Source organism: Megalopta genalis, chromosome 5 (assembly GCF_051020955.1).
Source record: "Megalopta genalis isolate 19385.01 chromosome 5, iyMegGena1_principal, whole genome shotgun sequence".
In the NCBI taxonomy this organism is placed as follows: Eukaryota; Metazoa; Arthropoda; class Insecta; order Hymenoptera; family Halictidae; genus Megalopta; species Megalopta genalis.
Genome location: NC_135017.1, coordinates 13,751,817 through 13,769,948, shown reverse-complemented (window position 1 = coordinate 13,769,948; position 18,132 = coordinate 13,751,817). Strand labels below are relative to the sequence as shown.

The window sequence follows — 18,132 nt, the reverse complement described above, 5'->3', positions numbered from 1 at the left end:
TATTATTATATTTTAATATATTTTATTATTATTCGAAAAGCTGTCGAACGAACACATTACAGCACGTTGCAACGTTAAATGTGTAATTAATACCTTCGGAAACTCTTTCGTTCTAATAAATCTGAAAGTAACGTAAATCAAAGTGGAAAAACGACTAAAATAATGAAACGCTATACAGCGGATGCTACACTACTATTGCGCTGTTACGGCTCAAGATTAATTACGAAATTAATTACTATCGTTCAGCGGGTCTCGTTTAAGCTCCACTGAGGACCGCCAACCTTGCGGAGAAGGTCTCATCGATATTTTATCAATACCATAACACCTATACGCAAAGCCATCTAAAAATAATTCGTCTGAGCACTCGCAGCAATGTAAAACCCCTACGTTTCACTTCGCCGAGATATCAAGCATGCTCGCAATCAGTGCATCCACGTTGTGATCTTTATTAGCAACAATTCACAATTATCAATAAAACATTCTTTTCCAATCTCGAACAGACTGGCACTGGTGTTCTGGCACAAGATCGCAATTATTTGTCATCGTAGTACTATACAAAAATAAAACAATTGCAAGCATTATGAAATTTGGATTTATCTCATAATTGTTGTAAATTCTCTTTTGTAAATTCCAAGCGTGGCACGTTTTACTTGCTGCCGGGACTCTTTCACAGGTGTTCACGGGAATTATAGGGAAACTTGTTGTTCTTTAAAGATTGTCTTTTAACCTTTCTTCGGATTCTTTAACGAAGAGATTGTTGATCGTTTCCGACCGCTCTTCGAGGCAATATACGGCGACGTTGTTGTTATAAACGGGAGGGACGCTTATTAATAACAACGCAGACGAAACATCGAATCTTCCTCGAGCTAGCGGAGTGCAGGAACGTTATTTCGCGAGGGGCAAAGGTGCAGATTAACATATTGGGCGAGACTTGAAAGTGTGACCTTTCGGCTTCTGTTGCTGCTCGATCGTCGAGCTGCGCGCACACAGAAAATTCGAAACGCTGTTTACAGACGTTACACGTGGGACGTAATTAACGATGTAAATTTAAACGGCATCCGCCATTCTTTTTATTTACAAGAATCACGTCCCGAGCATCGCGATGCAACCAAGCAAATACGTACACGCGTATATGTACGTACTTCCATTCGAATCAAATCAAAAAATTTTAACGGAAGGCAGGGCCGAGAATCGGGAAAATTATTTGTCCAACATGTAAACCCTCGCCGTGCTCACCGGTCGCACAGGATTTTTCACAAAGTCGCAACAGGTTGAATTTTTCGAAATTATCGTTCCTCCTTTCTCGACGATCTTCGCGAAAGTAATTGCGCGAGGGCGTCACTCGGGGGGGGGGGGCGCTCGAGTAAAAACCGGGGGCTTCACCCTTTCGGACGAGCTCTCGGACATATTTTTACCAGAATTTCATTTCCGATTGAATCTCCGCGTGTGCGGCGAAGAATGAATCCCGACGGCCGGGGAATTCTTCCCCGAATTCCGCCCACGTACGAGGTCCACGTGTAGCGTCGGTGTGATCGTACCTTTACGCAGAACCGAGTGGGTGGCTGAAGGGGTGGTTTATCGATCAGGATAGGGACCTCCGGAGGCTCAGTGCTCGCGGAACCACCACCCCGTCGAAGCGATCTCACCGTGCGGAACACCTTTTCGTCGGGACACAGCTCGATGTTCTCGTGAAAACCGAAAATTACCAAAATTCTCCCTCAGTTCGTTCTCGTGGTGCGCACTATCCCGATTCCACGGAGGCTCTCCGACAACCCTCACAGCAATGTAAGTCAGCCTGAACGCTATTTTGTTCGAACACCTCTCGGTGTCCCGATAACGTCTTAATTAATCTGCGATGTTGCCTATCGGGACGGCTCGTTGGCGACAGAGTTAACGTGCGGTTAATAATAATAATAACAACAATAATAATGATAATAATAATAATAATAATAATAATAATAATAATAATAATAATAATAGTGACGCGGGACCAGGGCGACATTTTATGGGGTGGCAGGGTGCGCTATGTGAAAAACAATTCTCTCGCCGTGAGCTCGCCTACGGTGATCCTGGTTGCAGATACTTTCTTTTCGTACCATAATCGTTTTTGTACCATTTTATTGAATTAACTGCCGAGCGAGGAAGGAGTTAATTGTTTCGTTACGGAAGTTGCTTCATTACGTTGCGTCGTTTTTTTTTGTGCGAATTATCGCGCGAATCGTTGCGCGAATTATTATGTTATCGCAGGAACCAGGACGGTTTTATACGAATTTTGTCTCGTACCTTTGCGGTACAGATGTTAGCAGTCGTCGCGAGTACTCGAGCCACTCAACGACCTAAAGTGACCCATTTATCGATCCCCCAAAATGTTAACGAATCGTTTCTAGGCTTGTTTCTATTTGTTATCGCGTCCACGGGAAAATGTCGTCTCGATAAATTATGCCCGTCGAGCCTTTTCGTTACCGTGGAAAGCAGAATATAACGTTTGTTTAACTATAACGAGGGTTGAAAGCGGTGCTCGGCGCGTCCAATGGCGTGCTTGACCCGACAAACATGTTTATCCCTCTTTTTAAATAAACTCTGCAACGTTGTTCCATCGATAACTCGAGACCTTAGAAAATTTACAACGCAAAACCAAGAAATTTCGTTTCGTTCGATCGTAGCAAGAAGCGCCGAGGGTAGAAATTTGTCAATTGTTTATATAATTTCGCTTTGCAAAAATTGATACGGTGGTGAAACTACAAAAAGAAAAGAAAGAATTGAAACTAAATGATCAGGGTAACAAGAGGTGGACAAATGAACTTCGTCCATGGAATAACGTCACAACGTTTTGGAAATTAATTTGAAATTAGTCGTGTCAAGCTCGACAAACTTAAGAACAATTAAATTGAAAACTAAGAAGGGTATTATATAAGGTGTTGTAAAATTTCTTTCATCCGTATAGCGTCGTCAAACAATTTATTTAATTAGTTGTATTCATTTTAATCGAAGATATTCCATTGCAAGATATTCCATTTTTGGGGTAATTTCGTTTATGGCTGTGGAAGTGTGCTAGGATTGTAGGGCAAACAGGGAAAGCAAAGGGGTGCACTGACCTCGATAGCTGGTTCATGGAAGGTGGACATGTTTTTGGGACAGAGCCAGACAAAGTCGCGACTGCATTTAGCAGGACCGATACCCTTGAGTCAACGTACGAGGAATTTCTCGTCGCGGATAGATCCATAAATCAAACGAGCCCCACGTTTATGAGGATTCCGGCCTTTGGCCGCGATCGATAATTAGGTCTCCGTGATTCGAAGTTGACAGGAGTCGAGCTGAATACTTTATTATTTGCGAAACACTCCCATGACGCCAGAATACCATTAACTTTTCTATAAATTGCATCTAAAACGCCCCGCGGTCGCGCAAAATGCAGAAATAATATTAATCAACTTCCGAACATAAATTGGAACTTGAAAAGAAGAAGAAAGATTCTCGTTGTCGTGCTCCAGAGAAATTAAAATCGCGACAAAATGCTACATTTCGTTGAAAATTCCGATGAAATATTACAAAATGTTTGTTAAAGGAGAACGTTGTTAACAGTGTTCCCCGTTATGGCAATATTTCCCCTGTGCTCAAGGAGCACTCCTGTACAATGGTATGTTCCGTCGCAGGGTGAACCACCTTGGTGTCGTGCCACCCTCCATGAAACCGAGTCGCATGTGGCATGCAAAGTCACGTATTAACATAAATACTTGCCGAGCCATTTTCTTTTATCGCATACACCGCGACTATTATTGTTTTTTCGATCACGCGGCCGGCGAAATGAAAAAGAAAAAAATTAGGGCCGTTGACCCTCGACACCAGCTTATCAATTATCACCGAGAAACCGTGCTAGCGCTTAGCCCTAAGAGCAACCGAACGATGTACAACGACGTTATATCCACGTTCTCTTCGATTTCAAGTCGCCGGTTCTTAAAATCGATTATTAATCGCCGTTTAATTATTCAGAAACAACGTTCGATTACGTTCGAGTCCAGCCCAGAATAATTCGCGATCTCTGGAAGCTTTTAACAAACATGTTCGATGAACCATTTCGGGACCAGCAAGGGAGAAGTTGCGTAAACGTGCACGCTGGGTGGAATCGCGGGTTATAGGGAGCAGGCGAGTCGACTATTTTCGCATAACGCGGACCATAGTGATCGAACGGTTGTTTCTTTGGTTGTTTTCTGGCTGGCGAGAATTCCGGCGGGCGGTTGGCAGACGTCCAACGTCGGGAAAGCCGTACTGGTTGCACTTTCGCGTATCTATAGCCGTGTTCCTCTCTCCCCGGTGCACATGCAGTCGCAGCCATGACACTAGGAATCAGGCCACTGTCCTAGTTTACGCCTTTCCGAGCAATAAAGGTTACCCCTTTGCAGTGCACGTAACCTACTCGTTGCAAGTTTGTACGAGGCTCCGCCGTTGAAATCGAGACGCCAATGCGTTCTCGCGTAAGACGTGCACCGGTGCTGTGGCGGTTGCCGATCTTCGGGGGTCGTTACGAATGGCCGCCGCACGGTCGGTGAAACAGATCCAGCGCCCCTGAAACCGTTTAAAGTTGTAGTTCGACGAATTCGTCGGCACGACTATCAATCTTAACACGTTGAATGCCACACCGGTTTTACAGAAATTGTCCGTGGCGCCACGATGAATTGTCTTCTATGCGATACATATAATGTTTGAAATATTATATGCAATAGATAAGTTACAGCGTATAACCATTTTTGACATGTTAATTGTGACAGTATTATACCTCGTAATAATACCAAATTTTAGATACTGACATTTGTTTGAAATTATATATATTTCTATCAATTTGGGCGCGCCGGTCACCGGTGGCCCCCATGGCGTCACCGCCAAGTTAAGTACCGGTCACCGGTGACCCCCGTGGCATTCAACGTGTTGAAGGCATTCAATTGACCGTCAGCACGATTATCGATCTTAAAGACGTTCAATTGACCGCCACGTTTCAATGATCCGCTCTGTACAACGATTTTCTTATTTCCTATTTTGCATTCGACCGCATTTAAGTGCCCGCTTTTCGGATAGTTTTGTATTCGTCTCTCTCCTATATCTGCAAAGGATTGTTTTTTAAGATATAGAAACTTACTACATAATTCGATGCAATTCGAATAACGGCGACATGGTTACGCATCGTTGTACAAATCTCACGCTGGGCCGTTAGCAAGGAAAATCAGACACGAGGTGAAAAGCACACACTCGACCATAATTTTCTACCAATGTTGCTGTACTCCGTGCAAACTCGGCTGTTCGATAACCGAGGTGCAACGGCCATCGGCCCCCAACAGCGAATCTAGGCCACCAGCACCACCAGTATTTCCACCCCCCACAATACCGTCGTTAATATCATTGGTATCGCTACAACCATCGCTAACCATTCAACATTAGCATCGTTGCTAAATAACGCCGAAGCTGCTGATCTATTTTATCGAATATATTTGTTGCCGTTGCGACTGGCTTCGCTTCCGTTCGAACGTTCCATTTGCAACCGTGTTGTCGTCCCGTGAGTCCCAGCATCGATCGGTGAAACGGTTTGCGGGTATGCAACTTCTCCCTGGAACAAAAGAAAATATAGTAAAAAAACTATATATATATATAAATAAAAAATATATATAATATATATATAACATATAAATATTATATATATATATATATATATATATATATCATATCATTATATATAACATATATATATATATATATATAAATAAAAAAACTATATATATATATATATAATATATATAGTAAAAGAACTAAGTAAAAATTTGTCGACGATTTTCTAGCATGATCACGGCGTTGCCAGTGCCCTCGGTGAAAGTCTTCCACAAAACTTACTACCAAGAAAAAGGGTCCAGAGTGACGAGCAGTCAACCTGGCAGTCCGCTGACGGAGAGCGAGGCGGTGCTAGCGTTGCTGGACAAAGAACCGCCGGAATACTACTTCTGTGGCAAGGTGAGCCACGATGCCTTCGCTATCAACGTTGTTCAGCTTGTCGCAAAGATAGAACAAAAATCGCTCGTTCGTCGCGACCTTTGCTCCTGCAAAATGGATAATGGATAATAATAAGAGGAACTCGCCACGCTTAACCCCTTAATGCACAGTTTTTTCGAAAAAGGCCGGCCAAAGGAAATCAATTTTTTTTTAATGTGAAAATTTAGAACGTTGTCTTGGCAAGAAAATTACAAAAGTATAAAAGTAATCAAAATTTTTATTGCAATTTTGGATTTTGATAACATCGCAGAAAATGGTCGAATATCGTAATATTACACGCACACATCGACTTTTTTTATCTTTCTTTTCGAATTCCCGTTTCAGAGTAAACATTATTATCAGTAAAAATATTTATGTAAACAGCGAGTTATTTTGTGATTACAGAAAGTAAACTTGAGTATATTGGATATTTATACAATTGGTATGATTTCTAATTTTCAGAACATTACTATTATTATTATTATTATTATTATTGTTATTATTTTTATTTTTATTATTGTTATTATTATTATTATTATTATTATATTTTATTTTACATTATATTTTAGTAAAGCATATATTGAAAAATGAGCGAATCAGAATCTGAATATGATTACGCTGTCGGAAAGCGGCTCACAAGGAAGAGATAAGTCGTAAGTGATAAGTATAGAAAAAGGATATATTTTATACTTGAATAAGTAAGTGTTATAGCTTACAATCCCATGTAAACGATAAACATCAATAAAACGATTGTCTTTTTTTTTGCTTTCACATTGTTATTTTCAATTCTCGATTGCATTCGAGCGTGAAAAATTCTAGCAACATAAAGTACAACGCCGCTCGATTTATCTCGAGTGCGCACAGTTTGGCCAGTTTAGAGTTAACTCGAGCGTGCACGTTAAGGGGTTAATATCAAATTAACACTGACTATTCTTACAGGTAAACGCGTTGCACGTGGTGGTCGGCTCCCTCCTCCTAGGCGCCGTGGTCCTAGTAGTGGGCCTGGTGCAGCTGGCGCCAGGCGCGGAAGCGGCGCAGAACTCCACGTCCCTAATCGTTGCAGGTTGCGTTCTATTGTCGGTAGGCGTGTTCCTAGCGACAGTTAGAGCCTTATGCATCAAGAGGCAGAAATCCGGTCACAAGGACGAGACCCACCAGCGAAGCGTCACCAGTATAGACATGCTGTTGGCGCAGCACAGGTGAGAGAGCCAGGCCGAAGGTCTTTCGCTTCGCAGCCGATTATCGCGAGAACTAAGAACAATAGGAACAAATAATTTTAGGGCATCGCGATCGTCTCTTCGAAAGCTAGATAACTGCTCTAACGAATCATGTATTATATTTGTTCTCGCAGAGACTTCACCGTGTTGACGCCGGACGAGTTGGAGGACCTGGTCGGCCGGTCGACCTCCGCTCTGGAGAGCAAGATCCGCAAGCAGGGCCACAACACCTAGGTGTTGTCGGCCTCGAGGAAGGCCCATCCGTCATCGCCGCCGTGCTCGAACACACCGTCATCGTCGACGTCGCCAGGGACTAGCTCATCCATCCTCTACACGCATCGTTACGACTCTCGTGAACACAGTCTGGTTTAAAACAAAAACAAACAAAACGAAAAAAGGGGGCCGGCCGCGTGTCAGCCTCGTTTCTTAGGGACTACTTCAGTCGTCGTCGTCGCCGCCGCCATGCACGAGCAGCAGTTTTCATACTTAAACGATTGCACCGCTGCCTTTAGCTTGACGCCAAGACGTATATTTCGCGAGGGGGCGAGCATCGTTGGGAAACGATCGCTCTAACACGTCGGACACACGTGGAAAGAAGACAGCGTCCGATCGTTTCGGCAGTTTTCTAGTGGAAAATCAATCCGGTAGAAGGGGGGGAAGAGGGTAACACCACCAGTGAACGCGTGCACACAGCAGAGATAAAGGGACCTAATTATCGATTAAATCCGCTGCCTTTCTTTCATTATCGTGACCCCGGACCCTTCGTACGGGACGCCGCAACCTCTTGTCGCTCTTGGGCTCGTGGAGTCCAGAGAGAGTCCCTAGATATTACACACATAGAGACTGTCTCAGATCATCGGAATCGCCTGGATATAGCAGCCTTTATTTATCGTAGCGCGCGCCAACTTCTCGGGCAATGTTGATCGTCCTCCCTTCATCAGGAGACGAAATTAGCGCGAGAGCAGTAATCCGGTCCCGAGAAGGTGCCGCGTGCGACGATAAAAGGGGGCCCCGGACGTTCAGCTGAGACGCCCCGCTGTTAACACGTTGAATGCCACGCCGGTTTTACAGAAATTGTCCGTGGCGCCACGATGGATTTTCTTTTATGCGATACATATAATGTTGAAATATTATCTGCAATAGATAAGTTGCAGTGTACAACCATGCTTGACATGTTAATTGGGACAGGGGTCACCGTTTGAATTGACGATGGTAATAATACAAAATTTTAGATATTCACATTTGTTTGAAATTATATGTATTCCTATCAATTTGGGGGCGTCGGTCACCGGTGGCCCCCATGGCGTCACCGCCAAGTTAAGCGCCGGTCACCGGTGGCCCCCATGGCGTCACCGCCAAGTTAAGCGCCGGTCACCGGTGACACCCATGGCATTCAACGTGTTTAACGAGCGAATCGTAGTGCACGGGTATCGCACGGGAAACAGTGGAATTACATAGTCGCAGACGCGGGGGAGGTATCATTTTCGTCGGCTTGGCCTCTGCACCGTCTACATGGCGAACGATAACGAAACAAAGATCATTTTCGGTAATGCGAACAGAGCGAATCTCTTTGTTTGAGATAATCATCGTTGGAGGCTTTGATGATCATCGAATGTTTTCGACCGTTTACGACATCCGTCATCTACCAAAGAGAGACCAAAAAGCTCAATTTCGTTCCGAGAACTTTATTGTGTTCAGAATCGTCGAGATATTAAGGGGGACAAAAACACAAATAAATGTATCATATGAAAAAGATGAAAAAAAAAGAAAAAAACAGAGACGTTTTTTGTACGAGACAGATGGCGAGGAGAGGAGTTTTAGAGGATGAACCGCTTTGAATTACTTCGTCGCGCTTGATATTGCCGGGCGGGTCAGCGTAACACTTCCGGTGTCGATAATTCTCGCGAGCGGCCTTGTCACAAGTCGGGATCGCGTTGGTTACCCGGGGAATATAGTTAATTAATGATACGTCTTAAGTGAACGCTCCGACACACCGCATCATGTACATGCACATATCCTCGAGCAGTTTAAGTAGCCGTAAAGCGATCAACATTTTCGAAACCGAACTCGCGACGTCTTTCACCGAATTCACGACCGAGATAACACACCGATCGTATAATGATACAAAGGTGTGCCGTTATATCTGGCGAGGTGATCGAAATTTCGTCTATCCGAACCGAGGTGATCTAAAGCCGATTAACCTGTTAAGAGCGGCGAATTTAGTTTTAAAAACCCCTCACAGTGCGCGGAATTAAAATCAAGCGATGACGTGTATACACGACGAACGCAGGGCGAAATGGTCCTATTACAAATTTTATGAAAAACGAGAAAGAACTAAATATTTATTTAAGGAAAACTTAGCAATTTATTTCTGAAAAGTTATTGTTATTATAAATTTAAAAACTCTCAAATAATAATAAAATACATGAACACAAGAAAGACGCGTGTAGAACAAAAAAAATTTTAAGAATTTCAATCGAGTTCGGTGTGATATTTCTCGAAACACGGTACCGCAGAAAGTGGGTACCTTCAGGTACATTTAGGCAATTTCTTCGCGGCCTGTGCATGGAATTGGTTTCGAGTCCCATCCCACCACCCCCTCCGTATAAAATACTTAGCAGTTCTATTGGTAATATAAAGGAAACATCCCACCAAATTAATATTCTTATTGTATTTGATTAAAATTTCAAGTTTTCATAGTCGATGGGATAATTTTATGTTTTTAACGACGAGTAAACACGTCGAACGCACCGTAATAGAGATTTGGTTTGACGTGTATACACGAGAAACGCGCTTAACTGGTTAACGGCATGAAAAAAATGAAACAGCAGACAAAGTCGTTTGGCAATCGAAGAGGCGTGGCTCCGCGCGATGAAAAACATGCGAAACATCTTTGATGATTTTCTGATCGTATTTCGAGAGTCTTTGCAACCCCCGCCCGACAGGGGTGGAGGGAAAGACTGTAAATAGATTGCGACAGCGAGTTCCTGCAGATTACGAGAACGTCTTGCTAGTCTCTCTATTTCGATGAAAGGATATATCCGCGCGGAGAAAGATTGAAAGGACGAAAACTAGAGGATTAGCATCATCCCCCCATACGACAACGACGAAGGACATAAAATACCGAGTCAATTATGACTCGTACCGAACGTTCTTTTGTTATAGATAACAATAGACGTAGTTTCTACATGTTATTACAATGATATTTCTATATATATATATAATAGAGCGGAAAGAACGGGGAGAGGGGGAACGTGCTGCAAAAACAAAAACGTAGTCGATTTTATCCTCGACATGTTCGAACGTGTTCCGGGCACCTCAAAGCATCTTGTAGCATAACTCACTGTCACTCCATTCTTAGGGTACGACCTTCCGGGTCGAGGGCGAAGGTTCAAATACGCACAGTTTGTGTAGCTTAAGGGACAGCGAACGTGAAGCGATCGCGATCAACGATTGTATCGAATCAAATATTTTCGTGGGATCCGTGCCGCAATCGAGTGTCAGACGTTTCTTCTTCTTTTTTTTTGTCAGGGATTGATTTCGAGAATTTCCGGGATATCTTGACAAAAGTTTCGTTCGAGTTCTCGGTGTTCCTTCGGAGATTTTACGCGGATTTTACGTGTCGAAATTTCGTTGTTTCGCGGTGAAATTAAGAGCATGAATGTGGTATCGTAATTTGTAATGTTGAAACTGGAATCACGGTCGCGGGTTGATTCGTGATCTCGTATCGAGGATTCTGAAACATAAACGCGGAAACGATTACTATAAATAATATGCTTCGAATAATGAAACATAAATCCATGTTTAGGTATAGATGGTAAATAGTTTGGTGGCCACGAGTGGAACGACAGCACAGATTCATTGTTAAACCATGAAATGTTGAAATCACCGAAACCATGTTTCGTTCTCGGAAATGTCTTTCCGTGTCGGAAAAGGATCCGGAGCGGTTTAAAAATCGAATGGTTTCAGCAGCGCATTTCGACGAACTATGTAATAATAGACAGTCTAATAATGTATTGATTTCGATCTTTTCTCGATGTGTTTGCAATCAAGTTCAAATTACGAAATTCGGGAATGGACGATGAGATAACGGTCAATGAAAACGAAACGAATCGAGAAAATATTTCATTGCGAACGTCGCTAAGGAAGGGACAAAACTTTCGAGAAGTTCCGATTTGTAATTAGAACGAGTTTCTACGTCCTTAATCACTCTTCAATTCATTTTGAACACTTTCAAATTCTAAGGAAACAAAATCTCTACCGGTAGTACGGATTCCTTCCCTTGGTAAGAAAGTATTTGAAAAATAAGAGGATACTTCGGTGACGAAAAGATGCTTCTATCGCGAAATTTGAAAAAAAAAAAAATAATAAAAGAACGTTTCTACTTTAAAAATAGCGAACAATTTTTATTGAGAGTCGTTCGAATGAAAAAGGTAGAGATTTTGCATAAAAAACCGAGATTGTAGAATAAAATATATCCACATAAAAAGTTCTCGCACAAGAAGTTCCCGAGAAAATCAATGATGAACGTTTATCCGTTGGATCAACACGAACTCGCAAATAATTTCGAATATATTTTCCAATTGCTTTTCTCGTGAACGGAGTCTTAAAATGAACAAACTTCTTCGCTTGTATGATATAAAGATAGCTGTTAAATACCGTTAGACTGATGTTATTATCGTGTAATGTTTAAGGCTAACGTACTATAGTGATTCAGAGATTGTCGAAACACGAAATAATTCAGTCTGGACATAGGAATATTCGAAGAGTTCATATTTTATCGATATAATATATATAATTCCATTCGAATCCATTGGATAGGAAGTATAAATCCGGCCAAAACGATCGTCATTAACAGATTTTTACATGATTTCCCCATCGACGGCTAGCGATAAGAGTATCCAATCGTTTTTGAAGACACTTTCAAGCCGGTTAAAAACCTGTACAGACGAAATAAATCAAGAAACAAGTTTACAATCGTGCTTGTTAATTTTTATTGAAAGTATTCACATTAACAATATTGATTTATCGACTATCTTATAAGGATAAACGAGTAAGGTTCGCGTAATACTTACCAATAATATATGTTCCGACTCACAATACGACAAACAATGATTGATTCGGTTTGATCATGATTTATTTTCAATTCAATTAGAAAAATTGTTTTCTCCGATTGCGGGCAGTTCGAATGACAACGCCAATGGCAGTGGCCTAAGTGAAAAATTGGCTACGATAGCCTGTGTCCAAAAAAAGAGACAAAAGAACGTTAGACTTCGTTAACAAAATTAATTCGAACGAACAATGATCTGAGAAGTATGCAACTCACAGTCGTTTTTCGGAATAAATTATGATTCTGCGGACTACGTGGACACCTGTAAAAATCAAGCAAATAATTACTTGAGATTTTTTTTTGTTTTTGGACGTTTTAAAATAATGAACTCTATAAAGTAATTTTTCATCACGTGTAAATTTAAACGAAAGAAACATATCTGTCGCAAAAGCGACTCGTAGAGTTTAAACTGTTCCTTTATTGGCCTTAGTGTACATAGAAGATTCATTTATGATCGCTTCTTTTGTACGTGCGGAGAACTTAGCAAACGAGACTAGTTTCGACAGTGTAAAGAGAGTGTTTTTAGGTAAGCAAATGATTATTTTCAAGACCGATAAAGTTTATAACAAATAAAATCCACGACGGAAATATTTTTGGGGGAATGTAAAAAGGTAACGAAATCCTTTTGGTTCTGGTTTTTTGTAACTGTATCGCTCGAAATATTTCAAATATTGTATTCTTCCCCCAGCTTAGCGATTAAAATGGAGTCTAGACAGCATGCAACAAGGAAGAAATAAAATTTACAGCATAACAAAAATTGTATTCAACTTCCCATCGACCGATGTGTTTGTAACATTCTTTGTTGCATGTTCGTGTCCCAGAGGTAATATTAACATATACAACGCACACTATTGTAGATCTAAGGGTTTTTATAACGGTGCTCCAAAATATCTGAATATTTTCTCCTATTATCGCTTCTTAACAATATAGACGGAGACTTTAAGTAACATGTATCTTCGGCTTACACCATAGTACGCAGTAATTGTACATAGAGTCCATTAACGGGGGGAATGGGTGGTAAATGGGTAGGTGGTGTGAAATAAAGATGATATCACTGTTAACATTACTGTTAATAATCACATTAATTAATGAAACATTGATCAGTCTTTCAATGAGAAAAATCTGAAGCTTTAAAGGACCCTTAATTTTAAGTACGACGATTGTTTACTACAGCTATGTACCAGTGCACACAATTACAGAAGTAAGATAAAAGCTTGAATCCTTAACTTTTATGTACAAGAACGTTCCAGCAACATTGTTTTTATCAAAAACTATATAATAAAATCAATAGATGCGCGTCTAGAAAATTTTCCAATCGAAAATTTACTTGCCTCAGTTACACAGTCGGATTAAAAGATTTTGCTCACGGAGAAAATGATTTATTCAAAGCTCGTAAAAATAATCGTATCGTACAAATGACAAACCGCACCAGCTCTTATCTTCTTTTGAATCCGTATTTCTTTCTCTCGTAGAATAGATCCGTCTTCGAACTTCCGAGATTCACGATTTTCGGACAACCGTCCCTCTGGAAACGAAATACATTTTATTATCACAATGCATTTGAAAATGATCGCTCCATCGCAAACATAAATCTTGATCATTCGAATTCTACTGAAATTCTCGCGCCGCAATATTCGGTACAGCAGGTTGCAGCCTTACTGGCAGTCGATAATCCAATACTTCTTAAAATTAAAGAAGGCAGGATTCTTCAACAAAATATCAAAATGTCTATAGTTATAGAACAAATATAAAACTCACATCTTTTTCTTGGATCGTGCATTCCTTGCAATAATATGCGTCCGAGACGCCGGGTCCACCGCAGATAACGCATCGACCCTGATAGGACCCGTAATTGCATTCGTCGCAAATTCTGACAAGAGTGCACGGTCGCACGTACGAATCGCATATCACACATTTACCGTCACATTTCTCGCACAATCTTCCAATAGCTGAAATCAGCAAATTTAAATAACACATACACATCGCAAAACTGTACAACCATAACCTCAAAACTCACCGACACCTGGTTGTTTTCTGCAGAAGATCAAATCAGGATGATGCTTAGCCATTTTCTAACGTACACGTAATTACTTAGGCACTAATAAATACAATTACGTTTAGATCCACTTGAAATTGTAGTTTCGTTGCTTAACAATTCACAAACTCAGAGTAAACAAGCACTTTGGTTTATAATTTGATGTCATGCTTAAACTATGGCGTTGAAACATAGATCGGCGTTTACATGAACGTGTGTCGCTACGCGGTGGAAATACGAACGAATGTCGTCGACATCTTAAAATCATTGCTCCATCGAAAAATATAATATACATATATATATAACTGCACAGAGTGCAGTTAACATTTAACTAAAATTTATTGTTATATATAACAATATTGCACAGAGTGCAGTTAATATTTAACTAAAATTTATTGTTCTTTCGCCTGTGATATATTGCGTTCTAGATAGCAAACACGCTCCAATAATTGTACACATGTTCCTTCATGAAAACAAGTACAAAAGGCAATCTCGTATTCAAAATAAGCGTTTATAAATTGTAACAAATATTTCTGTTAACAACAAAGAAAATGACCGATCAGTCGATCCATGAAATGGCCTATCGTGGCAGAACATCAGATATCAAACGACTCCTGAACGAAAATGGGAAACTAAAAACTGAGAACGACAATGTACGTACTTAATTTTAATACGTAGATGCGTTGTTTTTAGGTTATAGTGTCTGTTATAATGAATTGCGTTTTTTTAGATAGGGCGAATGTTAATTCATTGGGCAGCTCTTGGCGGTCACGATGATTTAGTTACATATTTATTGTCACTTGACGTGCCAGTTGATCCCACTGACGATGTGAGTATCCTCAACTTCGTTGAAATATACATATATGTATGACATATATATATAAATATATATATGACGAAATTGGGGCATCAAAAAATAAATCAAGAGTACAGAATTTTTCAGAAGAACTTACTGCATTGACATATAAAAAAACAAATGACAATACTGTAAAACGTAATTAAATTGCTCTTTGAAATTTGGTTAATTAATTACATCTTGTGTTGTTGTCGTTTGGGTTTCTTATGCGAAGTCGATGTAGCAGAGTCTTCTAAACAATCCTGTGCCCTTGGTTTACTTTTTGGTCGCTTAATTTTGCCGTAATTAATGTTTTCAAGCTACCCTGCATTGGGCAGATGTGGGCGACTGTGGCGCCTCTTTCGGAAGAACAACGAAGCTCCGAATGATGTCTGTACAGCGCCAATTCTTCCAGTGGAAAAACGCTCAAACTGTTAGCCAAAATCGACAGTTGATAATTTTGGCTAACAGTTTGAGCGTTTCTCCACTGGACGAATTGGCGCTGTACGGACATCGAAAGGAGCTTCGTTGTTCTTCCGAAAGAGGCGCCACAGTCGTCCATATATGGACAATGCGTGGTCGACTAAAAACATTAATTATGGCAAAATTATGACATAAGAAAGAAAATGAAGGGCATGGAAGTGTTCACGAGAATCTACTGTATTACCCAAAATGATTACTTATTATAAATAATTGCTTATTTTTAGACAGACATGACGCCATTAATTTTGGCGGCATCGGCAGGTCGCGAAAAGGTAGTGAAAATCTTATTAAAAGAGGGTGCAAACATTAATGCAAGAACACAAACAGGCCATTCAGCATTGCAATATGCTGCATCGAAGAATTGGAAGTCGATTTGTGTAGCATTACTAGAAAAAGACGCTGACGTAAATATCGTTGATGATCGTGGTGCAACACCGCTGCATAGGGCTGCCTCAAAAGGCAACATTGCCATTGTGAAGCTTCTTTTAGAGTATGATTTAAAAATAGGTTTGTATTTTATATATTAGATGCCTTCTCGTAAATTGAACAATTTAAATAATTTTTACTTGTTTACAGACAGCAAAGACGCTGACGGCAATACTGCATTGCATTTAGCATGTGAGGAGGATCGAGTTGAGGAGGCGAAAATGTTAGTTTATAGTGGCGCCAATTTGAATATACAGAATAAAGAGAAAAAGACGCCACTGGATCTCGCTAGGCTGGGATTGCAGCGAGTATTGAAAGAGATCGAACAAAATGACCCTTGAGTTAATTTCACGTCTAGTATAATTTTTTACATTGTTATGCAACAAATGATGCAATCGATTTTTATTTGATCAATGTATTTATTAAATAAAATTCAAAGTAAATATTTTCAGCGCATGTAGCTTGTTTGGTAACATGACCGGCAGCGTTACAAATTATGTACAACCATTAAAAAATTCCTTCGAACAATTATTGCAACGAATCGTATTGTTATGGCAATTTATTCAATTATTGAAAATCACTGACCTGAGTAACAATACCTCTACCATTCAGTTCCCAGCATATATTATAGTGTTTGATTACACCTATGTATAAAAAAGTTTCATTGGTCAGATCATGGTAAACGTTTTCTCAACCCCCTTTTGCATAAAAAAAATAAATAAAAAAGATGCAAGGTGGCAGGGATTTGTTTACAGAAATTTTGGATGGTTTATAAAAAATACGTTCACAGATACTACAACTTTTATCCCACATCCAATGATTATTCTTTAGAGTAAGGAACTCCGAAAAATGTTCGATCCGATGTTTCCATTTCTTTTTTTGTGTTTCTGCATCATATTGGTGTTAGTAAATATAGAAACATGAGAGTACAATAGCATCGTCTTATCAGTTAAATAAAAAAATAAGTATATTAAAGTCTAAGTAATTTATGGCCACATTCACACACGTCTACGCTGATAATAATCAACGTTGCAAGGCATACATGTAAACGATTGTACATTGATACAAAATTTTACAGCAAAAGATTACTAAGGATTCGTTTACTATTGTTATTATAAATCCTCGGATTAGTTAATCCCGATGAAAAAAATGTTCCACCGTAAATATAATCAAGATATACATCATTTAAAAACTGCTATTACGCACAGCGATTACAAATGGAAACGGTAACCAATGGGACACAGTTTTAACACTTATCCAAAAATCGAAGAATGAAAGTAGTCGGTTTCAATTTTGCACGCCTAAATAATTATAAAAATCTGTTTAAGTATCAATTCCACGTTGGTAGCATATTGTTGCACATGAAGTGGTCATTCACCAGTAATAATTAACTCTAGTGATAATTAAGGACACGTATAAAAATTGGAACAGTCCTTTTTATCATTATTTTCCATATATCACAAAAGATTCGAAACCTTCAAAAATCGCTGGCCTTGCTTAAGGAAATTTTTGTAATCTACCGCAGACCATTTTCAAATATAAAACTCAACAATACTAATCACTTGATGCGCAACATTATAATCGTCGACGTTAACACACTTATTCCGACGGACACAATTTATTAGAGGGTAGTATCCTCCCTTATTTATGAAATTATAATTTATTCCTTAGCAACTAAATTCGTCGAAAATGTGTATAACGTTTATTAAGTGTACTCCGGAGATGCTTAGATTTAATTAGAGTAATTGCGACCAATAACGGTCCGACAGTTAAGTGGCAGTTCGATCTCGAATTTGGAAAGCCCGCCTAAGAAGTCACTAGAAAGCCGTTTAACGTAAAAAAGCAGGCCAGTTCAGTTCGTGTAGAATCACTTAGCCGTATCAAAAAATATTATAGTCCTATACATATATATGTATAATATATATACATATATATGGAGAGAGAAAGAGAGAGAGAGAGAGAGTGAGAGTATACGATAAGGCGTGTTACTTCAAGGAATTACTCCCGTCCTCTA

At 40.0% G+C, this 18,132-nt stretch overlaps 3 protein-coding genes and 1 long non-coding RNA gene across 6 annotated transcripts; 2 read left to right on the top strand and 2 right to left on the bottom strand.

The window, feature by feature from the left end:
- Positions 1-1,595: 1,595 nt before the first annotated feature.
- On the top strand, positions 1,596-13,433 carry LOC117227005 (uncharacterized). Its single transcript, XM_033481846.2, has 4 exons — positions 1,596-1,785; positions 5,826-5,994; positions 6,952-7,211; positions 7,364-13,433. The coding sequence occupies exons 2-4, from the start codon at positions 5,827-5,829 to the stop codon at positions 7,461-7,463; spliced, it is 528 nt and encodes a 175-aa protein (XP_033337737.2). The 5' UTR covers positions 1,596-1,785; position 5,826; the 3' UTR covers positions 7,464-13,433.
- Positions 2,942-5,590, bottom strand: LOC143259473 (uncharacterized). The gene is made up of 2 exons (XR_013033398.1): positions 5,132-5,590; positions 2,942-4,563 (listed from the first exon to the last, which is right to left on the bottom strand). It is a non-coding gene; the product is annotated as an uncharacterized LOC143259473 (long non-coding RNA).
- Phf5a (PHD finger protein 5a) lies at positions 12,200-14,581 on the bottom strand. Of its 2 annotated transcripts, XR_004491931.2 has the most exons (5): positions 14,357-14,581; positions 14,098-14,288; positions 13,769-13,864; positions 12,556-12,601; positions 12,200-12,466 (listed from the first exon to the last, which is right to left on the bottom strand). XR_004491931.2 is itself a non-coding variant. In XM_033481672.2 (3 exons), the coding sequence occupies exons 1-3, from the start codon at positions 14,406-14,408 to the stop codon at positions 13,775-13,777; spliced, it is 333 nt and encodes a 110-aa protein (XP_033337563.1). In that variant the 5' UTR covers positions 14,409-14,579; the 3' UTR covers positions 13,391-13,774. The 2 variants fall into 2 exon arrangements, 1 of the variants encoding a protein (XP_033337563.1); XM_033481672.2 differs by lacking the exons at positions 12,200-12,466; positions 12,556-12,601 and having other exon boundaries at positions 13,391-13,864; positions 14,357-14,579.
- Positions 14,582-14,829: 248 nt separating this feature from the next.
- Positions 14,830-16,659, top strand: LOC117227041 (uncharacterized). 2 transcript variants are annotated; one of them, XM_033481941.2, is made up of 4 exons: positions 14,830-15,027; positions 15,105-15,203; positions 15,917-16,199; positions 16,269-16,659. In XM_033481941.2, exons 1-4 carry the CDS (start codon positions 14,926-14,928, stop codon positions 16,457-16,459), a joined length of 675 nt encoding a protein of 224 aa, XP_033337832.2. In that variant the 5' UTR covers positions 14,830-14,925; the 3' UTR covers positions 16,460-16,659. The 2 variants fall into 2 exon arrangements, with proteins under 2 accessions (XP_033337832.2, XP_033337833.2); XM_033481942.2 differs by having other exon boundaries at positions 14,873-15,027; positions 15,109-15,203.
- Positions 16,660-18,132: the final 1,473 nt, after the last annotated feature.

Excerpts from the sequence above, each read along its gene's own strand:
- LOC117227005 (XM_033481846.2), top strand. The coding sequence starts at position 5,827 with ATGATCACGGCGTTGCCAGTGCCCTCGGTGAAAGTCTTCCACAAAACT. Across the intron at positions 5,995-6,951 it reads AATACTACTTCTGTGGCAAG|GTAAACGCGTTGCACGTGGT; the intron begins GTGAGCCACGAT and ends CTATTCTTACAG. Across the intron at positions 7,212-7,363 it reads ATGCTGTTGGCGCAGCACAG|AGACTTCACCGTGTTGACGC; the intron begins GTGAGAGAGCCA and ends TTGTTCTCGCAG.
- Phf5a (XM_033481672.2), bottom strand. The coding sequence starts at position 14,408 with ATGGCTAAGCATCATCCTGATTTGATCTTCTGCAGAAAACAACCAGGT. Across the intron at positions 14,289-14,356 it reads CAGAAAACAACCAGGTGTCG|CTATTGGAAGATTGTGCGAG; the intron begins GTGAGTTTTGAG and ends TGCTGATTTCAG. Across the intron at positions 13,865-14,097 it reads GCACGATCCAAGAAAAAGAT|AGGGACGGTTGTCCGAAAAT; the intron begins GTGAGTTTTATA and ends TTTCGTTTCCAG.
- LOC117227041 (XM_033481941.2), top strand. The coding sequence starts at position 14,926 with ATGACCGATCAGTCGATCCATGAAATGGCCTATCGTGGCAGAACATCA. Across the intron at positions 15,028-15,104 it reads TAAAAACTGAGAACGACAAT|ATAGGGCGAATGTTAATTCA; the intron begins GTACGTACTTAA and ends GCGTTTTTTTAG. Across the intron at positions 16,200-16,268 it reads AGAGTATGATTTAAAAATAG|ACAGCAAAGACGCTGACGGC; the intron begins GTTTGTATTTTA and ends ACTTGTTTACAG.